The sequence below is a fragment of the Odontomachus brunneus genome, unplaced genomic scaffold, assembly GCF_010583005.1.
Source record: "Odontomachus brunneus isolate Ranch 3 - 2012 unplaced genomic scaffold, Obru_v1 Obru_scaffold_101, whole genome shotgun sequence".
NCBI lineage: Eukaryota > Metazoa > Arthropoda > Insecta > Hymenoptera > Formicidae > Odontomachus > Odontomachus brunneus.
Window position 1 is genome coordinate 956,140 of NW_022639551.1, and position 24,518 is coordinate 980,657.

At 34.0% G+C, this 24,518-nt stretch overlaps 3 protein-coding genes across 5 annotated transcripts in view; 1 reads left to right on the top strand and 2 right to left on the bottom strand.

Moving 5' to 3' along the window:
- Positions 1-5,113, bottom strand: part of LOC116848870 (F-box/LRR-repeat protein 2-like) — an 8,917-nt gene extending 3,804 nt beyond the window's left edge. The window contains exon 1 of the mRNA XM_032825430.1: positions 5,011-5,113. The gene's annotated coding sequence lies outside the window, so the exon portion shown is untranslated. The remainder of the gene's footprint in view (positions 1-5,010) is intronic.
- A 5,850-nt stretch (positions 5,114-10,963) lies between these two features.
- On the top strand, positions 10,964-18,597 carry LOC116848919 (coiled-coil domain-containing protein 149). Of its 3 annotated transcripts, XR_004379034.1 has the most exons (11): positions 10,964-11,280; positions 11,369-11,538; positions 11,628-11,871; positions 12,007-12,173; positions 12,235-12,307; positions 12,383-12,467; positions 12,560-12,704; positions 12,782-12,879; positions 12,976-13,383; positions 16,730-17,661; positions 18,455-18,597. XR_004379034.1 is itself a non-coding variant. In XM_032825520.1 (9 exons), exons 1-9 carry the CDS (start codon positions 11,218-11,220, stop codon positions 13,200-13,202), a joined length of 1,272 nt encoding a protein of 423 aa, XP_032681411.1. In that variant the 5' UTR covers positions 10,964-11,217; the 3' UTR covers positions 13,203-14,595. The 3 variants fall into 3 exon arrangements, 1 of the variants encoding a protein (XP_032681411.1); XR_004379033.1 differs by lacking the exons at positions 16,730-17,661; positions 18,455-18,597 and adding an exon at positions 13,477-14,595; XM_032825520.1 differs by lacking the exons at positions 16,730-17,661; positions 18,455-18,597 and having other exon boundaries at positions 12,976-14,595.
- Positions 17,661-24,518, bottom strand: part of LOC116848918 (proclotting enzyme-like) — a 29,372-nt gene continuing 22,514 nt past the window's right edge. Inside the window, exons 4-8 of the mRNA XM_032825519.1 lie at positions 23,246-23,558; positions 22,960-23,153; positions 21,724-21,916; positions 19,392-19,669; positions 17,661-18,810 (exon numbers count right to left, since the gene is read on the bottom strand). Coding sequence (XP_032681410.1) covers positions 18,512-18,810; positions 19,392-19,669; positions 21,724-21,916; positions 22,960-23,153; positions 23,246-23,558 — 1,277 coding nt within the window. The 3' untranslated portion in view covers positions 17,661-18,511. The remainder of the gene's footprint in view (positions 18,811-19,391; positions 19,670-21,723; positions 21,917-22,959; positions 23,154-23,245; positions 23,559-24,518) is intronic.

Below are 24,518 nucleotides of genomic sequence, written 5' to 3' on the forward strand. Positions count from 1 at the left end.
GTTAAGCCCGGTTGTACTAATATTATTTTGGTTTTAAGCAAGACTTAAATATACGTCTGTCTTTATTTATTTAGAAAGAAAGATAAAGATAGATATATATTTAAGTTTTGCTTAAAATAATGTTGGTACAACCAGGCCTTAAAGAGATAAATACATCTTAACCTAAATGTGCTTTAGTCATTAACATATACAAATTTATTGAAATATAAAATATTTTCAAAGTTAACGTGAAATTATAAAGGTAAACGAGAAAGAAATGTTTGAGCAGGCCTTGATAGCACACAATATTTATTATGTTTTCCGTTTTTGTTCCGTGCCATGTGCCATGTGAAATTCACCTATCACACAACGGAACGGAATGAAAGCAGAATTATTTTGATTGGCTGATGCCCACTATATCTCTTTTCCGTAAGAGGTGCGTTCGAAAACATCACCCGTGTGTATTTTGTCACACTCAGATCATTCGAAAACCCCTAGTGGGCACACTGACCATGCGACCATGGCCGTTCGAAAACCGTACTCCGTGGACCACTCGTGTGACTTTTCTCCACTCTCTTTTGCGCGGTGTGAATCGGTGGAGATGGTGGAGAGTGCGCAAAGAGTGCAATACAGTATGAAATTACTAAATTATTTATGGTTTTTTGTTCTTCAAAACATTCGTACAACCATTAGCCATCACAGTAAGATAAAAAATTTAAATACAGCAGTGTAGGTTAGCCAGGTTTAGATTTATTTCTATAGTGATGTATATTGTCAGAATATTGTCTTTAAATATAAATAAAGCTTATTAAGCTTTTTGTATTTTATAGGTTCTGAAATTTTCTTACGAGATACGAGGCACGTTAAAAGTCACGAATCAGTAACAATTTGTGAAAAAAAATGGAAAATTTAATCTCGGGTCGTCATATTTTATGCATGGATATTTAAAAAAATATACAAAAGGATGACAAGGGAAATGTCTATATATACGATGTTAAAGGTAAGGAGTAATAAATAAGTTTATAAATTTCCTTAGGCCTGGTGCCCACGATGCTAGAAATCGATCCGAGTTCTCGGACCGAGGAATATATAGCCAATTAACTTTCCAGATAACTAAATTATAAATTAATAATTACTAAATTAATTAATTAATTACTAAATTTATTAATTTATTATTATTTTGTTGAGAAGCAATTACAGCTAATGTCGAAATACGCTTTCGATCAGCCATTTTGTACAACACATATGTAGGCACACACACATGTAGTATGTCACATTGAGCATTCTTCCATGGCTGTTCGAAAACTCCTCTCGATACCAACTCCACTAACCCCACCAAGCCCATCCACCACAGCCACTTTCCGTCGTGGACTTTCAGTGTTTTCGAACGCACCCCAAAAGAGAGTGGAGAAAAGTCACACGAGTGGTCCACGGAGTACGGTTTTCGAACGGCCATGGTCGCATGGTCAGTGTGCCCACTAGGGGTTTTCGAACGATCTGAGTGTGACAAAATACACACGGGTGATGTTTTCGAACGCATCCCTAGTGCAAGCAACCGAATTCGCTATAAGACATGTATTACACCATAAACAATGTGCAATACATAAACTCGATGAGTATTCTAAAATAGTTTGGAGCGTGTATTCTAAAATCGTTCTCGAAAAATATTCCACAAATATTCTCGACAAATATTCTATACACTTTCGAAGAATATTCTTAGCAAGTTCTTTTTCATTATGAAAATATGTCTCTAATTGTAATATTCTACGTATATTTATTGAACATTCCATTTGAATATTCTGAAATTCAGAATATTCGCATTTTATAAAAATATTCATAGAACATTGTATGCTATATGGGTTGGGGTAGAGAACGTCTAGTAAAGAGAATCGCCAACTTGGACATGTGATCAGCTACTCAGCTACTCTGCGATTGGCTGGCATAAACATGTACGGATTTGGATATTGCGATGCTGATGCAAAACCATATATATATATATATATATATATATATATATATATATATATATATATATTTTTTTAATTTAAATTATAGTATCCACAACATTGTATATTATATCTGGTAAGCGGACATAATCCATAAAAAAAGAGGGGATAGCGTTGGCAACGTTCAAAAGTTCCTAGGATCCATAAATTCATTTCTCAAGGTTAATATCATTGTTAGACGGGAAAATGCACAACAGAGGTGTAGAGTTGTGACAAGTTACATGTCACAGTGTCAAAAGTAAACATAGCGGGAGTGAATGACAAGTTATGGAGACAGAGGTTAACACCAAATTTTGTTAATTGGTAGTTTCCTCGGATTATTTTATGGAAGAAGAAGAAGAAGGTTAGTACCAAATGTTAAAAATCGTGAATTTCAGATAACGTTTTCATCGAGTTCATGAGCGTGATAATAAACAGTGCGACTGACTTCACTCCAAGTGGCATTATATATAATTTAATGTTTAATGCGCAAGATCGTATATCATCAAGTGCTAAGCTTAAAATAACGGCGAGGTGGATTTAATCTAATTGCATGTAATGTATTGCATTTCAGGAGAGAAAAGCGACTGATACTCAAGAGCAGTCTGTGTACATATATACTTGGAGCAACAATGGAGTTGAGTCATAGTCTGACCTTCAACGAGGATGGTCTTAATGAAGTTCACGCGAGTCCAAATGAGCAATTTTAATCTGTGAGTGATCATGCTTCTAGACAAAGTTCTGGTCGATGCTCAAAAGGTATGGATATCACAGTTCGACATTTGCAAATATAGAAAATTTGTAATCACAGATCTTATATGCTGTATAGTTTTAGTGACTAAAATAATTATGCTAAATATGTGTATTTGCAGAACGATATTAAAGAACGCCAAGATACAGAAGATAACAGAAGTTGGAACAGCTGACCAGACATATGCAAAGAGCTCATGGTCCATCCATATCATCTGACGCTTACCAATACCAAGGTGCCTCGCGACTTTATTCAGTGGCCTGGTTTACATCGTACACTTGATACGCGTACTAAATAGTAACTTTCTATTAGATAATTTTAATATCGACGATATATATAAACAACGGTATATTATACTTATATAATATTCATCAAGAAAACGTATTGATTAAACGCATCGCCGCTGATATGCATATATAGCTCAATCCTCTCCTAAAATGCAATATATTACATGCAATTAGATTAAATCCACCTCGCCGTTATTTTAAGCTTAGCACTTGATGATATACGATCTTGCGTATTAAACATTAATTTATATATAATGCCACTTGCAGTGAAGTCAATCGCACTGTTTATTTTCACGCTCATGAACTCGATGCAAACGTTATCTGAAATTCACGATTTTTAACATTTGGTACTAACCTTCTTCTTCTTCTTCCATAAAATAATCCGAGGAAACTACCGATTAACAAAATTTGGTGTTAACCTCTGTCACCATAACTTGTCATTCACTCCCGCTATGTTTACTTTTGACACCGTGACATATAACCTGTTACAACTCTACACCTCTGTTGTGCATTTTCCCGTCTAACAATGATATTAACCTTGAGAAATGAATTTATGGATCCTAGGAACTTTTGAACGTTGCCAACGCTATCCCCTCTTTTTTTATGGATTATGTCCGTTTACCATTATATCTTTATATATGTACATTGTGCTTCTATAAAACTGGAGGCATCCATCTTGCTCAACACGTTGTGCTTAAGGTGCCAATACATGGGAGCGTTCCAGTGTCGAGTGTTAAAGCGTTAGCCAATCAACGTATCAGGTTCCAGAAGTATACTTGTAGTTCTTGCGGAAAGTGGCACGTTGATTGGCTACCGCTTTAACGCTCGACGCTCGATGCTCCTATGTAAAGGCACCTTTAGATTTAGTGTACTTTCAATTCGCTGAAAAACATGGCGACCGCTGAGTAAACCTGTTGCGCCGCTGAATGCGTTAAGTACCGTTCAGCAGAAAATCATAAAACAGTTGTGCAACTTTTGTGTTCTGCTGAACGCAGCCATTAGCCATTTTTATGATTTTCTGCTGAACTTTCTGCGGTACTTAACGCATTCAGCGACGCAACATGTTTACTTAGCGGTAGCCATGTTTTTCAGCGAATTGAAAGTACGCTGAATCTATGCACAACGTGTTGAGCAAGGTTGTGTTCTGTTTCACGCATATGCGCGCATTTATCTATAGTTCATGTTACGTATATTGTAGACAATGCGCGCATAATGCGTGAAACGGAACGCAACCCAAGATAAATGCCTCCAGTTGTATTGAAGCACAATATATATATATATATATATATATATATATATATATATATATATATAAAGATATAATATATAATGTTGTAGATACTATAATTTAAATTGAAAAATATTATATATATATATATTAATATATGTAGCGCTGACATGCGTTAGCGTTCAGCAGAACATCTAAACTGTTGTAATGTATCATTAAATCGTTTACAAAGCGCTGAGTTCTGCTGAACGCAGCCAATATGCGGAACTCTGTTTCTTTCGAACGTCCTAGATTTAATCTGCGTTGTAATGTACTTTATTTATATATTAGAAAATATGTTGATATTACAAGAATAAAATACTTCGACTTGATAATGAAAAAACGTTAACGTTCACGTAAAAACTTATGGATTAATTTACATCCACGTAATTCAAGTAAATCACGTGATTCGACGTGGAAACAACTTGCTTGTTTTTGTCAAGAAAACTTTTCGTTTTTTACGAGTTTATGCGAAGGAAATAAATATATGATCGATTTAAAATTTAGTGCTATGACTTTAAAACGTGACTACGACCGTATTGTAGACAATCTCTAAATGTAAGGAGCTTTTTATAAGTTGAAACAATCGGCCCTAAGTTATTATTTATAAGCAAATTAACCAATTACAGTTGATTATTTTCAAAAAATGGTTGTTTAACTTGCGTACGGCTTATAATTAATAGTTTATTGTAGAACTGCTCATTACAGATAGTAATTAATGTTATGTTTGTTCAAATTTACCTCACTATACTTAAAAAGTTAAAGTTGCGTTTAAGATCCACAGGTAACATTGACTGCACGAATACACAAATGTGAATGCTATTCTGATCAGTGCCATTTTATATAGGGATGCCATGGATGTAGGAATATAAGGATGGAGTGTAATCCCGAAGGGGGAAGTTACAGAGAGAGGGGGACGAGGTAAAAATTGTGTCTAATTTTGATTGGTTTTTACTATGCGCAAGCGTAATGGCTCCTGCACACAGGACGCGGTAATGCTTGCCGCACGGAAGAAATCCGTGCGACAGCCAATCAATATGTTGTTTTTCCGTAAGAGCTAGAAGGTTATTACGAAAAACAGCATATTGATTGGATGTTGCACGGATTTCCGCCGCGCGGCAAGCATTACCGCGTCCTGTGTGCAGAAGCCATTAGGCCCGGTTGCTCCAACATTATTTTGGTTTTAAGCGAGACTTAAATATACCTCTGTCTTTATACATTTAGAAAGAGTGATAAAGATAGATATATGTTTAAGTTTCACTTAAAGCTAAAATAATGTTGGTGCTAGGACTTAGTCCCAATCCACAATAGGTATAGTAATCTTTAAGCCTTAAAAAATTGACCAATCACAGTTAAATGTAAGGAAAATAATCGACCGTGATTGGTTAATTTCGTAAGATTTAAAGACTACTACACCTATTGTGGCTCAGGACTTATGGCTCCTGCACACAGGACGCGGTAATGCTTGCCGCGCGACGGAAGTTCACGCGACACCCAATCAATATACTGCTTTCTGTAATAACCTTCTAGCTCTTACAGAAAAACAACATATTGATTGGCTGTCGCGCGGACTTCTGCCGCGCGGCAAGCATTACCGCGTCCTGTGTGCTGAGGCCATTAGAGATTTTAAAAATGACGTCATGATTTCCATTCGTGTTAAGCCCGTATCAGACTACGGATTAAAATTGAGATTGAATTGAAAATTGGCCAATTAAGTTCACCAAACTTGAGCTTAGTGAATTTTGCTCTAATTGGCTAAATTTCAATTCAATTTCAATCTTAAACTATAGTCTGATACGGGCTTTACGAGTGTAAATTTTCCAGTTGCGTATACTGTGTTACACAAAACCAGTTTATTGGTTGCATATTATCTTACAAGATATTTTAGATAATATATGACCAATAAACTGGTTTTGTGTACGTGTGTGTCAAGATGTGTTAAGCAATTGGAAGCACCAAATGCAATTCTGATACACTTCAGCCAGTATTCATAATCAGATCTTCTATTTAAGATCAACTTAAGTACTAAGATATCATGAACCAATCACAGAGCCATATTCGCATCTTAAGACATTACTTAAGACGATCTTGAAATAAGATTCGACTATGAATACCGGCCTTTGTACACTTGGTTCCGAGCACGAGTGAAAAGTGTATAGAATTGCATTTACACTCGTAACACGAACGGAAAACATCCCAAATAGCCAAGTTTGCAAAAGTCAGGTTTTGCTAAGTGTGTACTGCATATTATGTTGACATAATTTTGGCATTAACGAAGCATGATCTGTGCTATGTCAGATAGTGCGTGTAAAAATGTAATAGAAATCTAACAGAATCTACATCATGATATGATGGCAAAAATAATGCAAAAATGAGGCACGATTGTCAGCAGAGCAAGAGAAAAATTTAAATATTAAGTACAGACATGATTTTTCGTCATGAAGCAGCATAAAATCGAATAAAGAACGTGTCATTTCATGCAAACAGTAAGGCATTATCAGAGATCAAATTACCCAGATAGCCATCTGTTTATGAAGTTGCCGTCAAGTTGCTGAGAACCGTTAAAGGAACTGTTTTCGAAAAAGTAGGGATAAGGTGCTTCTACATTAGGTTTGTTCGAGTTGTACTTTTCACACTTTTACATCTAATGCCCGTTGTACACTAGTGCACTCCAAACAACACAAATTTTCAAAAATACATTCTGAAGACGTTTTTAGGACGGAGGGACGTCATCAGAATATTCTTAGGACGTCCTTTGAAAGTGTGAATTGTTTTAAAATAGCTAATATCCAATAAGTTTATTCACATTAATTGAATTTTTTACACTTTCACACTTAGTGCACATTAATTCTTTAGAGGTTCTAAAAATGGCGTCATGTTTTCCGTTCGTTTTACGAGTGTAAATGCAATTCTGATACACTTTTCACTCTTGCTTGGGATCAAGTGTAAAAAGTGTATCAAAATTGCAATTATACTCGTAAAGCCCGTATCAGACTATAGATTAGGATTGAGATTGAATTGAAAATTGGCTAATCAGAGCAAAGTTCACCAAACTTGAGCTTAGTGAATTTTGCTTTAATTGGCTAAATTTCAATTCAATCTCATTTCTAATCTGTAGTCTGATACGGGCATAACACGAACGGAACTTATGTCATTTTTAGAACTTCTAAAGAATTAATGTGCACTAAGTGTGAAAGTGTAAAAAGTTCAATTAATGCGAATAAACTTATTAGATTTTAGTTATTTTCAGACAGCTCACATCTTCAAAGAACGTCCTAAAAATATTCTGATGACATCCCTCCGTCCTAAAAGCGTTTTCAAAACGTATTTTGGAAAATTTGTATAGTATGAGGTGCATTAGTGTGCAACGGATATTAGGTGTAAAAGTGTGAATAGTACAAGCATCTTGAACAAACCTATTATGTTCGTTGGATTGTCCTCACATGTATTCTTCATGACTCGACAGCAAGTTGACAGCAACATGACGACAACAATTGCTTAAATGTGAATGATGTACATATGATGGCATATTGTCATCGCATATTCCAACGAAGCATCTAATCATACAAAGAAGTACTGGGTGTTTACGACAATTAGAGCTGCGTTCAGATTTCTTACCCGTGTGCACTCTAATACAAGAAGTGCTGTAGTATATATAACATATACTATAGTGTTTCTAGTAACAGAGTGCACCCGAGTAGGGAATCTAAACGCACCCTAGAGTTAGAGTTAGTTGCACTAGGGCTGAAAATTATGATAGGCACGACCATCTAATACTTTTGTAGTTCATAACTTCTTCTAACTCAAGGGATGTTTACATTAAATCGAGTACGAGTTAGTTCCACTAGGGTCGAAAAATGTAATAGGCACAATCATCTAGTATGTTTCAAGACAATTCAGTACTGCTTTCCGATGCTCGAGTAGAGTTAGTTATAACGTTTTTCATTGGCAGAACTGGTGCACACTTAGTGCGTACTAAGGCTTGTTTACAATACATTTTTATATTTAAGATCGTGTCTTAATACATATTTAAAAATATTTTAAGTTATAAAATGATTTGTACGGATGTTATACATATTATATTACTGGTTAAAAATATTTGAGAATTTATTTAAGACAATCTTTCAATATAATGACATACTGAACAAGGCTTAGTGCGCACTCAGTGCGCACCAATTCTGCCAATGAAAAACGCTATTAGAGTTAGCTAGAGTAGCCTAGCGGATAACGTGAGCATCAGGTAGTTGATTTTCAAAAAATGTTAGTTATTAATAAGTTTAATGTACAAAATACTCGGTCGTCTGTCTGTGTTGTTTGCCCGCGAGTGGTTAGGTTGGATAGGTAATAATATGATATAATAATAAATTAGTATAATTAATATAGTTATAATAATTAGTATAGCTATATAAAATGTGATATTATAATATGTATATATAGTATATATTAATAAATGAAATTTGATACAAAGTGTAATTTTAATATAAAGTGATATTGTGGCATGGAGGCAAAGAAGAGGAAATGTGCGAGAAGAAAATTCCAGTATGCATGGTTAAATATGAATATTTTCAATGATTGGTTGGCTGTAGAAATTACAAATTAAAAAATATATTTATATTTACTTATGAACAGCATTCTGTTTCTTCCCACAAACTTTCTTTTCTCCCTTCATATTTTCTTTTAGGTGAGGGATCTTACGATACCTTAAAATAGATACGGCGCTGAGGTTACCACAGAGTTTGCTCAATGCGCGTGTGCGAAAATATATCGAGAACTCCCAGCACTGCCTTTGCGTAGTGTTCCAAGATTGAGGGACAAAAGTCGCGCATGCGCAATAAGCGAACTTTGTTCTATCTTAAGGCCAAATCACGCTAACGATTGGCGATAGATGATTGACGATTGAAGATTGGAACTTTACCAATGGGAACAAAGTAAGCCAAGGCTGAAGCTTGTTGATTCGTTAAAATCTAATCTTTAAATGTCAATCGTCAATCGCCAATCGCTAGTGTGATTTGGCCTCAATTAGAATAATTGACTGTGGTTGGTCAGTTGTTTAAAGCCAGCAGCACACGATGCTTGTTTTCATGCTGGATTACTTGCGGGATGGAAATACTTTGTTCTGATTGGTGCATTTCTGAAGACGGACCAATCGGAATAGTGTATTTTCATCCAGCAAGAAATCCAGCACGAAAACAAGCATCGTGTGCCTCTGATTTAAGACTTAAATCTGAAAGTGAGGTTGTAGCCGACACTTAATTGTACATAGGTTCAATCAGGACTAATTCAATTTTTGCTCGGCTGGAAACTGATTAAGCCCAATTTACAATCGGTCGCAAAAGACATTTTTACTCGCAAAATTGTTTGCCGAGTAACCCAAATCTCGAAAAATAGCCCATTCTGACACCCCTGGCCTCAAGCCATAAGAAGTTGATCAATCATAGTCGATTATTTTCTTTATATTTGATTGGTACAAAGCTCTTGACTTCCATCTCATTTCGGATATGAACCATATCACAGACGCGAACCACTGTTATCGAGCATAATCAATGTAGTTGATGTCCATTTGGCCAGGGGACGCTTCCTTTTCTCTAAATGAACGTCCACTTTCGTCGGTGGCCACTCTCAGGTTTTTTTCTAACAATTGTCATTCTAGTTTAACTGCCACAGAGAAAAATTGTGTTCTCACTAAGGGCCGTGGCACACAGAAAAACTTAAGATGCCAATACATCGGAGCGTTCCAGCATCGAGCGTTAAAGCGTTAGCCAATCAACGTATCAGGTCCCAGAAGTAGTACTTGTAGTTCTTGCGGAAAGTGGCACGTTGATTGGCTACCGCTTTAACGCTCGACGCTCGATGCTCCCATGTAAAGGTACCTTTAAGCAGTAAGACGTAAGCAGTAAGCAAATTGACCAATCACAGTTGTTGATTCTTCTTACGGTCCAAGAATCAACGACTGTGATTGGCTGATTCGCTTACTGCTTACGTCTTAAGGGACGTCTACATTGGAAGTAAGTAGGAAGTAAGAGTAAGAAATTGACCAACCATAGTCGAATGTGAGAAGAATAATCAACTATGATTGGTCAATTTCTTATTCTTACTTCCTACTTCTTATTGCTTACTTCCAATGTAGACGTCCCTTTAAGCTGGTGGCACCTTGAAAAATTTAAGCAGTAAAGGGACGTCTACATTGGAAGTAAGCAGTAAGAAGTAGGAAGTAAGAGTAAGAAATTGACCAACCACAGTCGAATGTGAGAAGAATAATCAACTATGATTGGTCAATTTCTTATTCTTACTTCCTACTTCTTATTGCTTACTTCCAATGTAGACGTCCCTTTAAGCTGGTGGCACCTTGAAAAATTTAAGCAGTAAAGGGACGTCTACATTGGAAGTAAGCAGTAAGAAGTAGGAAGTAAGAGTAAGAAATTGACCAACCACAGTCGAATGTGAGAAGAATAATCAGCTATGATTGATCAATTTCTTATTTTTACTTCCTACTTCTTACTGCTTACTTCCAATGAAGACGTTCCTTTACTGCTTAATTTTTTTGAGATGCCACCAGCTTAAAGGAACGTCTACATGGAAGTAAGCAGTAAAAAGTAGGAAGTAAGAATAAGAAATTGACCAATCATAGTTGATTATTCTTCTCACATTCGACTGTGGTTGGTCAATTTCTTACTCTTACTTCCTACTTCTTGCTATTTACTTCCAATGTAGACGTCCCTTAAATCTTTCATTACTTTTTGGATTAAAGAGAAGAAAAATTTACTTTTTAGGGATATAAATAAGAATATTATGTGCCGTATAGTCACAAATATCTTTGAGGAAGGCTGAAGGCACAGTGCGACGGGAGACAAATTATCAGATGGAGAAAAAAATTTTGTCAACTGTCAAGAGTGTCCAAAGCTTTACATTGTTTTGTAGTATAATTGATTGATTGATACAATTGCTGCGATGGAGGAGAAATCTGACCAAATTAAGGAAAATAACGATAACAATATTGACATAGAATCGAAAGTGAGTGAAAATGAATTGTTTTACTTAAAATATTTTAAATGTATATTAGTAGCAAAACATTCAATCTTAAATGAGGTTATGTTTTTAGACAATATTAAAGAGAAAACTTCAGATGAAATCTGAAGCACTCATGTTACTAAGCCAGGAGTTGGATCAATGTAGGATACAACGAGATCAGTTTAAATTGATGGCTGAACAAATTCAAGAAAGATTTTTGCATTTAAAGAAGCAGATGTGTGACACAAAAGAATTGAATAGGTATCAAAATCAAACTGTGCCAACAATATTATGGCAAAACCCTTACATGACTTATCATAAGTTTAAGTAACAAATATTAATATTTGCAGATGCTACAATTTAGATGATGACTTTAGAACTTTAGATTTGTTAACAGAAGCACGAGAACAGAATAAATGCCTGAGGTTACAAGTAGAAACACTAAGACAGAAGCTAGGGGATGCTGAGGGTGATATCAAGGCATTGCGTATGAATAACAATCGTGTGTCAGTTGAACAACAAGATGTGCAAGTTGCACCCTCAATGCATCAAAGGGAAGAAATGATAGAACAATTAGAAAAATTAAATTTAAAGGTTAAATTAAATTGGTAAAAAATTTAAATTGTTATATAAGGAGACATCTCTATGAATCATTAACTATTTGAATTGGTTTATACTTAAATAGGATATTTTCTACCAGTTTATAAAAATTTTTAATTTTTATCATAGTGTTCACAATTACAAACGGATCTACAAACAGTTCTGGATGAAAAACATGAGCTAGGAATGGAAAGAGATGCCTTCAAGTGTAAGGCACATCGTTTGAATCATGAGCTGTCCAAGGCTTTAAATGCTTCGAAACCAGTTGATTTGGATGCTCTTATCAATGAGAATAGGTAATTAATGGTTAACTTGTGATTAGATATTTGAATCTTATTGATAATACTAACTTTTTAGGTACTTGCAAGAAAGATTACAACAATTACTTGAGGAGAAAGAACTCACTCGCCAATCCTTGTCAAAATACAAGGTAATTGTAAGATTATCATACTTTTTAATTTAATTTGTGATTAATTTCTGATATCAGATAATTGACTATCTCTAGAGTATGTTGGATAGTAAACGAACTAAAGGAGCTATTAAATTGGGAGCAAATTCTGCAGTTGGAACAGTAATGACTCATAAACAAGGTGAAACATCTATATTTTTTATCACATGATGTATCTCGAATTTATAATAAAAATAATAATTTATAATAAAAAAAAATATAATTTTTTCTTAGTTGAACAGCTTCTTCAAGAGAGTTCTTATATACCACCTCAGAAGTCTGCTGCTGCCGTTACCGATCTACGGTGTCTTTGCACAGCTTTGTTGGAAGCTTTGAATGACAAAACTTTAGCTCTAGCTCACCAAAAGAAAGCGAATAAGTAATTTGACATTAGTTATACTTAGTCTACTAACTAATCTACTGTTCAATGAGTCAAATCACATGTGTCATTTGTAGAATATTGGCATTAAGAATCTGTGAACTCGACAGTGCAGTACAATCACCGACTATGAGGCTTTTGGAAGGCTACACGAGCGCCAATGTTGATTTGAGATGTTAGTGCAATCATATAATCGTGCAACTATCGTTGTTACTTCTTTCAGCATCTTATTTCTAATAAATATGTGATGTTATCTCTTCATTCTTTGCAGGCGATAACGAGTTTAACGATTTAGATCATACGAATAATTGCGGTGCAGATAGCATCGAAGAGACCAATATTATAACGAACAAGAGTAACGTACAGTGTAGCTCTTCACCTGAAAATCAAGTTATACAACAATTGCAATCGATTCAAATGAGCCTTCCGAAAAATCTGGGAATATTGGTTCAAAAGGCGTTAAATAATCTGAAAGATAATGACAAACAGAAGATATGAAGTTAAAGTCACATGGTATACAGAAAAGTATACGTGCCTCCACATGTACATGTACGTGTGCATAAATCATGTCTCTGTAAACAGAGAAGATGGAGTATTCTAATGAAAAATTCATTAGTCTGCTTCATTCGACATATATGAATCTAGTCTCTCGGAATCGTTGAAAACTAACGAATTCGAGGTAACGATTAATTTATGATCTTTAATGTGACATGAAATGCTTAATATTTTTACCGAATTAGTAGTTAATACAGCAATCTCAAAATTTTGATAGATACAGATTTTAATGAAGCAAAAGAGGCAGTTGTGTTTCTTACATGATGTCGGTTATCACGGTTGATTTGACATATCATTTACGTAGGACATAGCACCGTAATAGATAGGTTGACAGTACGATCGTACTAAATGATGGCGTTTCTGCAAGTACTTTTTATGCAAGACACCGTTCAGATGGTCACAGATTGAATTAAGTCTTTCCATGAGAGTTATTGATGGACCTGCTGATTTCTTTAATTGATCTCTTTAATAAGATGCGTTTCCTCTATGTGAGAATATGTATGCATGTTATTATTATCAAATCAATATGTCTGATATATCCTATGTATAATATATCTGTATATATTAGAAGAGAAAGACCAATTATCATTTCTTTTGTTTTTATGCTCGTATCTATCAACATCGATTAAATAATCTTAATTTGAGTTTATGAATTGAGGATTATGAAATTCTACATAGTCTTCTATATAGACATAATACATAACGTAAATTAAATTATGTGAGATGTTATATATGGATGTCGTTTTGAAGAACGTATGTCTTGCTAAAAAATTAATTGAGAAGAGTTTAAATGTTTAACCTTTAAAATCCTAATGTATAAATTTATGAAAATTGTTTCTTAAACAGTTTGCAGTGTGTAGAATTCTTTGCTTGCATTCTTATCTACAGAAAGTTTAATCTACCAATCTATTAAATAATGAAATTATATAAAAAAAAAGAAAAATTTGTGTGTGTGTTATCTGTTTTAAATATTACATTTATAATTAATGTCCAAAACAGATACGGTGACTGTCTCATAATTTAATTATTCCTGTATATTTTAATATATAATTTATATTATACACAATTTATATTCTCTACATAAAAAACGACTGCATATCACGTAAAAAATACGTAAATAATCCGCGTAATCTTAAAATGTACGGCATAAAAAAAATTTTGGTTTAAACTTTATTCAAAGATTTAAATTTAAATTTAGGTTTAGAACGACGGTTGATAGAAACGAATATTATTAAAAGCTTTTTGGTAAGACTGAAAACTGAAGAAATGAGAATTAGTCCTTTCCGCCCGAAGTATAGATTTAGTAAATTTACATTGTTAACTTCGTTACTCTCAATTTCAATGTTTTTTTGCCTTTTTCACGCGTCACATGCTTGAACATTGATCCTTTCCTCAACTTCTCTCCATAAGATATTCATTTGATTCATCTTCAATCATTTAATGCATATCTCTTTTCTTTGTTGAGCCTTTCTCTTTTCCAAGATTTGAGCGTATGTCTGAAAGTATTACAAGGTGTCTCGATTAATTGCACTGGACGGTAAAAATAGAGTGCACTTGCTTAAAACGCTTTATTGCGTTTGATTTCGCGTATTTTTTCCTATTACTTCTTCTCTGCTTCTCTCAGTAATTTCCTATAAGTCAAGTTTTTCCCTTTTTTCCAAGTTTCAAAAGATCTTAGTAGTTTGATCGATTTTCTAAATAACATAAATTTAGTGTTTTACACGTTCAATATTCCTAATTCTGTAACATTCGCAGGTTTCTCTTATGTAAACGTAATAACACGTTATTCTGTTTTCTGACTTTTCTCTGTGATGTTGTCTTTCAATTTCTTCATGATTTTTGCCGTTTGCACTGGGTTATTCCAAACTTGGATTATTTCCAAACTGGACACATTGCCGCTATTTACACGGTGTTCAGTATCCTTGGAACTTTCGAAAGTTTTTTCAGTATGATCGCTACAAAAATTTGTCTATATGTATCGAGAGAGTTAAGTTACCAAAACACATAATTTTTTTCGTATATAACTAAATAATAGTAAACAGTCCAGTGAAATGCAATCAGGTAAATCGGATATAAAAACAGTGTTACTTTAATCAATTTTTTGCAAATAACCGCAGCGTCTTCATCATTAGATGTATCACGATAAATTCTGATGTTATTTAGATCTCGCCTCGACAAACATTCGAGGAAGGCAATAATATTTCCTGTAAATATATAAGGTTTCTCTACTTTCAATATTATTCACATATAGAGTTTCATAAAAAACCGACTTGGCTGATTTCTCCTCGCGTATCTTCTTTTTTTTTTGGTTTCTTATTTTATTACTCGTGTGTTTTTTAGCTCCGTTATCTTCTCAAAATACTATTTTTTGTAGATAGTTCGGTCTAACTTCGTTATTCGGCCTAAGCAATAATGTTTTTTAAATAGCATCATCGTATTATGCAAAAGATATACAAAGAGAGCTCACTGAAATCTTTGAGAACTACATTGAATATCTGCTTCAAGATATTTTCCAGATTCTTGACGGAAACGCTTTTCAATTGTATTTTAATAAGGGTTTTATAGTTCGGCTTGCGATAGTATTAATATCTTAATATTTTGTAAGGATTTTTATAATATGATATAATATTGCGAATTTAATTGAACCAAATCTTAATTTGATATCATATTATTATATCATATATATATATATATATATATATTATTACTTTATATTATTATTATTACTACTTATTATTATATTATTATTATTTTTTATATTATTATTATATTATTATTTTTTATTATTACATTTTTATATCATATTATTTTTTTGTTTTCGATGCATATGTAGTAGTTGTTTTCTAGTTGTAATTAGCTGTAAACCAAAGAAAAATAGTCGTGGAACGATTATTATATATATGAATAGTTTTAATATCATTCACTGATATATATATATATATATATATATAATTTATTCATAAATTATATTCTTAATGAATATATACATGACTACATTAATATGTTACCACGTAAAAATGTATATGTCGGAGATACTTCTGTATTTATGTACATATATGTACATATATATGTACATATATATACATAGGTAAAATAGAGCTACATATTTATCTAAATTCGATATAAAAAATTGTAACAAAATTGACGAAACGATAGAATATATGTAATGTATGCTGCATTTTCGCACTGTGTAAGACTGCACAAGTCCGTTGCAATTGAACGAGACGTGTTTACATGATGTTACTTATGTGAAAATATTCGTATAATACATATATTTATATAATTATGTAAAAAATATGTATAGAATTATAAAAGGCACATACGTTATATGCAAATTTGCATGTATCAAAGCGTCTTGGCACGTGACATAATTGAACACGAAGTCATTCCCTTACTTTGAGCGAAGATCAGTTATTCGATTTCACCGAAACCATAATGTCTCAATGGACTAACTCGTCTATCTTTTATAGGAAATACAGCTGCACGTTGGATGAAAAGCGCCAATGTTCATTTATCCTCAGGCTTCAATAATAGAAGCTTTGGAATTTATAAAGATTTTTAATTGATACATAATAATTGCATTCATTTGAGTCTCCTGGGTCTACTCATGTACTCACGTAAGCTGTTCTTGTTTGATGACGTCAGAAGTAAGAAACTGCATACTCACGATTCTTGTGTTACACATTGAAATAAAACGATATATCCATATAACGGCACTTGTAATCGGTTCAACAAATTTATACAATGCTTTGAACATCCTCTTTTTGCTGTCACAATCAATAAATAGCCACAAAATTAATATAACAAATAATAAGAAATGTTTTATTAAAACCTGACATGTCACACTATTTATATTTTACTGCTATTTATTGATTTTAACAAAAGGAGAGCATTCTGAACACTTTACAAATTTGCTGAATCGATTACAAATTTTATTTTGTGGATCTTTTTTAACGTATAACGTATAACGCAAGAATCATGGATATGCGATTTCTCACTTCTGACGTCATCAACAAAGACAGCCGACGCAAGTATACTAATATTTTTGTTATCAAGATCTTTATATTTAAAGATCTAAACATAGAGGGAGAATCTTTAGATTTTAAAAATTTGGAGAGGGCAATCTTAGATGCTGAAATTTTTACAAATTCTAAGAGAAAATTTTCGCGGAACGGACGTTGGCTCTTCTTTATCCAAGCTACAGATATACCAACTTCGAAGTTGTTTCCTTTTTCAGTATAATCAGTACATGCATGTGTGTACGTGTGTTGTGTCACTTCTCAGGGGCAGTGTTGATAAATAGTTCGCGTATACGCGTCAAAATAGTAACAAATTCAGTAACGTATATGAACGTTAATTTTTGCGGAATGCGCCCAACAGGCAGGCGATACGTGAAGTATAGGTAAGTCAATCAAGTATATCCAAGTATAAGTAAGTATAGTTATATTAAAAAAATATATATTTATATGTATATAATACACACACACACATATATATATATATATATATACATATTATATACAAAGTGTCCTAGATTCGTTTCTGCAACGTTCGTAGAACGGATTGAGGTCAACATAATACTCCCATACCGTTTTACGATATATTCGTAATAAATCTCAAGATATTAATTAATATCTCCAGATGTATTGCGAATATTACGAAACGATATGGGACTTTTATATTCACCTCGATCCGTTCTATATTCCCACAAATATTGCGTAAACGAATCTAGGACACTTTATATGTTATATATAAAGTATATCTTATACTTTATGTTTAATATATTAAAATAATAACAATAAATTCGATTATCAATAATTAGTCAAATAAATAAATATCTGTGAATATCTATTCCATCTTATAAAAATATATATTACATTTTATATAAATAAAAAAAAATTGTGTGTAGACGAATCTAGGACACTTCGTATATTATATATAAAGTATATCTTACTTTAATATGTTTGATATGTTAAAATAATAATAACTTCGATTATCAGTAACTAGTCAAATAAATAAATATTTATGAATATCTATTCCGTCTTATAAAAAAAAAATATATATTACATTTTCTATAAAATAAAAAAAAAAATGTTGCATAATAGAACTCCCTTAAGAGAGTGATTCTATTTGTTTTCGGTACTTTCTTGATCGCCATGCATACGTGAACTGCCTATCATATCAACACTGCTCAGGGGTCACGAACACATCACATCACGATCCCGCTGTATGCACGATTCTACCGCCTGTCACTAATTTTTTATCAAATAGTCGATCCAATTGATGTACTCCGTGACGCGCGTGTACACGCCGGGATAGTTGGGCTCGCCGCATCTGTTCCCGAACGAGACGATACCTATCTGCGTCCATCGACTTTCGAGTTTCAACATCAGCGGTCCACCGGAGTCACCTTGACAGGCGTCCTTGCCGCCTTGGGTATAGCCGGCACATAAATAGTTTTTGTCGATCGGCTGGCTGTAAACCCTGTTGCAGTCCTCATTCCTCCACACTGGCAAGACCGCCTGTCGTTGAATTGTGCTTTCCTTCCCACCTGTGTTGCATCGTTACGACATTTATCGCTTACATACTAAATACGTATAGTCGGCTAATTAAAAGTAGCAACCCAGATTTAAAGAATTTAAATGAGTCTAAGTCGTCTTACAAACGATAATTAAAGTCGACAAAAAATTATTCTAGAAAAAGATAGTTAAAAGTCGACTAAAAAAAGTCGGCAGTCATTTATGCTGTGTGGGAAGACTTAATCCTTATTTTAAGATCTCTCTTATCTAAAATCTTATTTCAGTATCTTCGAATACGGAGGATCGATTCTTATATTTAAATCTTATTACAGAATGCAAAAGCAAAAGGGGAGTGCATGGAATTTCTTACAAATTTGTTTAGTTGATTGCAAGTGTTATTTTATGGATATATATTTTAACGTATTTTGCAAGAATTTTTAGCATGTATTTTCCCGCTTTGACGAAAAACTCTAACTTATTACACACTTACAAGTTAGAGTGTGTTAGAACGCGCGCGCGCGCGCGGTTGTTGGCGCTTTTTGATACGACGCGATACTCAAGCAATCTTCACATCTACGTCATCTCGAGTAATCGTGAAATAAGTCTTAATTACCGTAATAAGTGGCACCCCAGCCGACCACCGTTGGCCTGGCGCCGATGAACATTTCTTCGCGGTATTGCTTCTGCGGCAAACATATCGGTATCACGTACGGTGATTTCCTTACAGGCTTGCCGAGTTCGAACACGGCGATGTCGTTGTAGTAACTTTGCCGCACATAATTAGGATGCGTGTGGATCACTTTCACGGGATAGGTCGCTGGCGATGAGGGTTCGTCGTCTCTCTTCAGGTCGATGTCGCCAAGACGCACGGTGAATTGGCGAACGGAGAAGCTGCAACATCCACGGATATCTCAGATCTGTCCTGTTTAGCTGAACTGTCTGAGCCGGTGTAATAAGTTAGAGTGTGACAAATATATTTTGTTTCACTCTAACTTATTGCACCAATCTGTATCAGTTTAGGCAGTTAAGTTAAAAAAACAGACCTCGTATTGTGGAAATTCGATGTGCTTGAAAATGGTTATTTTCTGAACATCCGGACAAAACAAGGCGGTTTTTGGAAAATATTATAAATAAGCTTAGTTTTTATTTAAGAAACTTTTACTTGTAATTTACATTATAAATGTTAATAGAAAATGAAAAGATTTGGGAAAATAGTAAAGAAATAATATTTATTCGGCATAAAGTAAAATTGCGCATCAAGATCGCCACACTGCTTGCCCACAACTCGTTCACCAGTGAACAGTTTTTTTATTGCTCTTTTAATTGCAGAATGAACATCTCTTATTTTTCGGAAACTTCTCCATAATACACTTCATTCTCACATAGTCGCAAAAGCACGTTCTCCACGAATCTCGGAATTTTCTTGATTATCATTATTTTTTTAATATATTGAATAATTATAATAATAAACAATGAAATATTCGTTATTACGTTATATTATATTTGTTCGCGAATTAGTTTATACGAAAAAATACAGAAATAATAAAATCTGTAATATAACTTTTTACTGACGTCATTCGCTTCGTAGGTGTTTTTCGAAACAATTGTGACCTTCAACACTCGCTTTTTTGCACTAAACCGGCAAAGACAGCTGTGTTTGCAAATGTAAACTCTCATTATCATTTAATTTTTAAAATTTTTTAGTAGATTCCATGTATCTAATCTGTTCTAAAATAAGAGTATTGAAATTTTCTCAAAATAAGCCACGAAGCAAACGGAGAGTTAAGTAACCGCGGAGAAAAGAAAAGAATATGTATCTCTATAAGATCGAAATCACGAGGGGATACGTATGAGTACAGCAACGCAAAATATATATGAAATGTCAAGTTTTTTCTTCAATATTTGAATTAAATAATCAAACATTAACTTATTTGGACCGTCTCAATATATAAAATTGCTTAAATCTCCTGACCCCTCGCATTGTCTATCTCTTTTTAATGACGTCAAAGCGGGAAAATACATGCTAAAAATTCTTGCAAAATACGTTAAAATATATATCCATAAAATAACACTTGCAATCAACTAAACAAATTTGTAAGAAATTCCATGCACTCCCCTTTTGTTTTAACAATTAATAATTTATTGTAAATTAACCTGAATAGAAATAGACGAAGAAATAGGTTAAGAAGATGAATTGTATGGCTGCGTTCGGGGAGACGCTATTTAGCGCTATGAGTGTACTCTGTCCTTGTTTGTTCCTGAAAGTTGAACAAGGACAGAGGATGCTCATAGCGCTAAATATAATAGCTTCTCCCCGAACGCAGCCTATGTTACATTAATTTACGATAAATTATTGATTGTTAGAACAAAAAGTGAGTACGCGGAATATCTTAAAAGTTTGTTTAATCGATTGCAAGTGTTACTTTATGGACATATATTTTTATTTTACCGTATTTTGCAAGAGTTTTTAACATGCATTTTCTCGCTTCTAACGTCATGAAAAAGAGATAGACAATGCGAGAGACCAGGAAATTCAACAACATTTATTAATATTTATGAGTAACATTCTCAGTACGTATTGAGAAAGCGGATAGTCAGGACTATAGATCTTAGCTCACATTGTGAACTCTCTTTTATCTCTGAAAGCGTCTTCAAAAGTAGCTTACAGTCTGTGGTATATCTAGACCGAGTATTGAGGAGAGGAGAGGCTGAGGTGCACGCAGAAAAGAGCTCACTCTGTTTTGTGCTTTCTCTCGTTGCGTATACATAAAGCTCAAATAAAACCCTTATAGAAATATCATACTAAGAATCATTGATAATTACTTATTATCCAGTATTTTTAATACTGAAAATAAGTAATTATCAATGATTCTTAGTATGATATTTCTATAAGGGAAGAAAATGCTCGATCTAGATATACTGTGTCTGTGAAATATATCACTTACGCATCATGTCTCGAATCACGCGTGCAATGAGCGGCGGTGAGGATGTGACGTGGTCCAACCAGTGTTCCTCCGCACCAGAACTCCGTCCCGGTCAAACCACGAAGGAAGATCGCCGCCATCCAGGGCCAACGTCCGGGCAGCGACGCTTCGCCGCCGACCACTCGGAATTTGCCGGAATTGACCAAGCCGCATTCTAAACAAAGAAACCGCCGTTCTTCGCTACAGGAGACACTTTTCGGACAAGTTTTGCTCGGATAAACTAATTATTAGCAGAAGAGAAAGTGGTATTTTATGATGTCTCTCATAGCATAAGATCTTGAAGGGATATCTTGGGGATTTGTGTGGATATTTAGAAGTCCTCGGAATATTTTTAGGATATTCTGAGGAATTATGCGGACATTTAGCAATCTTCTGAATGTCTTTGGGATATCTTTTAAATCTTGTGCTGTATGTGGGTGTATTATATATTATTTAATTTACATGTGCACGATGCTTAGTACGGGATGCTTAGTGTCAAACACTCTGTGTATATGAAATTTATTATGTGCAATTGCAATTGTTAAGTTGCGGAATGTCCTGAGAGAGGCCTTGCTTTGGAGCAGATAATAAACGCTATTCGTTCATTGGCAACGTGTTAGTTACTTAATTACAAATTAATAAGATTGGGAAAGTTACTTTTTAAAAGTAACTAGTTATAGTTACAAGTTACTGGCTATGAAAAGTAATTCATTCCAGTTACAGTTACTAAAAAAATAACGAGTCGTTACTTTTAAGTTACTTTCTTGAAATGATTGTAAATTATTATTGTAAATAGAAAAATCTTACATTTTAAGCTCTACTAAAATGTAAGAATTGAATTTTATAATTAATACCTATCACTTTAATTAGTTTATCCACTTAATAAATTTCAAATCTGTATTTAATATAATAAAAATTTAATGATAGTCTCGTAGTGGTAAAAGAATTTAATCTCATGCTCCATAAGTACGTTGATAAATTTATTAAATTAATATACGATTACTACATAATGTTAATTTTATTTTTACGTTTCCCAAGTAACTATTAAAGTAACTGTTAAAAAAGTTACAAGTTACTAAAAATAAGTAACTAAGTTAAGTTACAGTTACCGAAAAAATGTAACTGTAACTGTAACTTCGTTACAAGTAACTCGTTACTTCCCAACCCTGCAAATTAATAATAATTAATTTGTAATTGATAATAAAGTATCGAGTATACCTTCGTCTTCTTGGATAAAGTTGTTGCTGACGCCAGTCGTCTCAAAGCCGTTTGTATTATTGAACAAAATGGGTCTTCTCGTCGTGGATGATGTCGCCGGGATCAGCGGGATCGGACGTAATATCGGAGCTTTGGTGGGTCGAATTTGCGGTCGCGGTGGACGTCCCCCATTAGTCTCGCTTCCGCCGGTGTTGCTGCAACATTTACGACCGCTTTAATCTCTCTCAGACGACAATAAAATGCGATATTTCAGTCGAAGACGAGAAGAATTCCGCGGGACACTTACACGGAGGCCAAGGGGTTGCTGCTTTTGTCCGTAGGACAACAAACCCCCGGTACGAACAGACTCTTGAAGCACAACGATTGCCTCAGTTTGTTAAGGTCGAGCAACAGTTGCGGGCAATTACTGAGGTCCTGACACTTTCCAGAATCACCCTCGGGCGTAGAGCATGTGGGCAGAGTAGAATCATTGTCTCTGTCTGCGAGTTCCACCTGTTGCGACTGTTGCCCTTCCCGTTTGACCGGTGTGGACGTGGTAGTCTGTTTCGAGAACGCGACACCGCGCACTAAAGGTGCAATGCTGTCCGTCACGTTGCGACCTGAAGAGCAACCGAGAGAACACCAATGGGCGATAACGAGACATGGATATTGAATCTTTTTTCTTCAAGATATACAAGTATGAAGTGAAAGAATTCATATTGTATATTTATGCAGAGCAGTCTACTTAAAAAAGAGAGGATCAATGGCTTAATATCCTGAGAAGCGAAAAGATCAATTAATGTAACATAAATATATGATATAATCAATTAAATTAATTTGACATTATAATATCATTTTATGCTAATTTTGAAATCATGTAAGTAAGCAAGAAACAGACCCAGACAACATAATGTTTAAAATCGGGACATAAGACGTCTTAAAGATAATCTTTAAGACGTTTTAAAGATATTTATCGTAAATCGTCTGAAAGACATCTTAAAGATGATCTTTAAGACGTCTTATGTCCTGATTTTAGATATTATGTTGTCTACTTTTTGAAACATCGATATTATATATAATATAATATCGATATTATATATAATATAATATTATATTTTTGCAACGTTTCTACATAATGTTTTATGAATGTAGTTTTAAAATGTTACATACAATATTATTGTTTTCCGCATATTCAAAGAATATTTAAAATACTTGAGACAAACAATTTTTTAAATATTACTGACTAATAAGTAAAAAACATGAAAATAATATACCAAACAACACAATATTTTAATATTTCCCACACAGCACGTGATATATACAGGGTGTTCAAAAAGTCCCGGACCGGTGAAATATCTCTAAAACTAAGCATTTTAGAAAAAAATGTTTCAGACAAAAGTTGTGGCGTTTAAAAAGATGTATTTACTGATCACATCAGTTTGACCTTGGGTTGCGTAGCGAAGGTCAGGTCAAGGTTACATTAATTTTTTTAAATGGAACACCCCATTTTTCATTGCATATTCTTATAGCACATCTCGAGAGCTTTCCAAAACGCTATAATAAAATATTTTTTCGTTAAG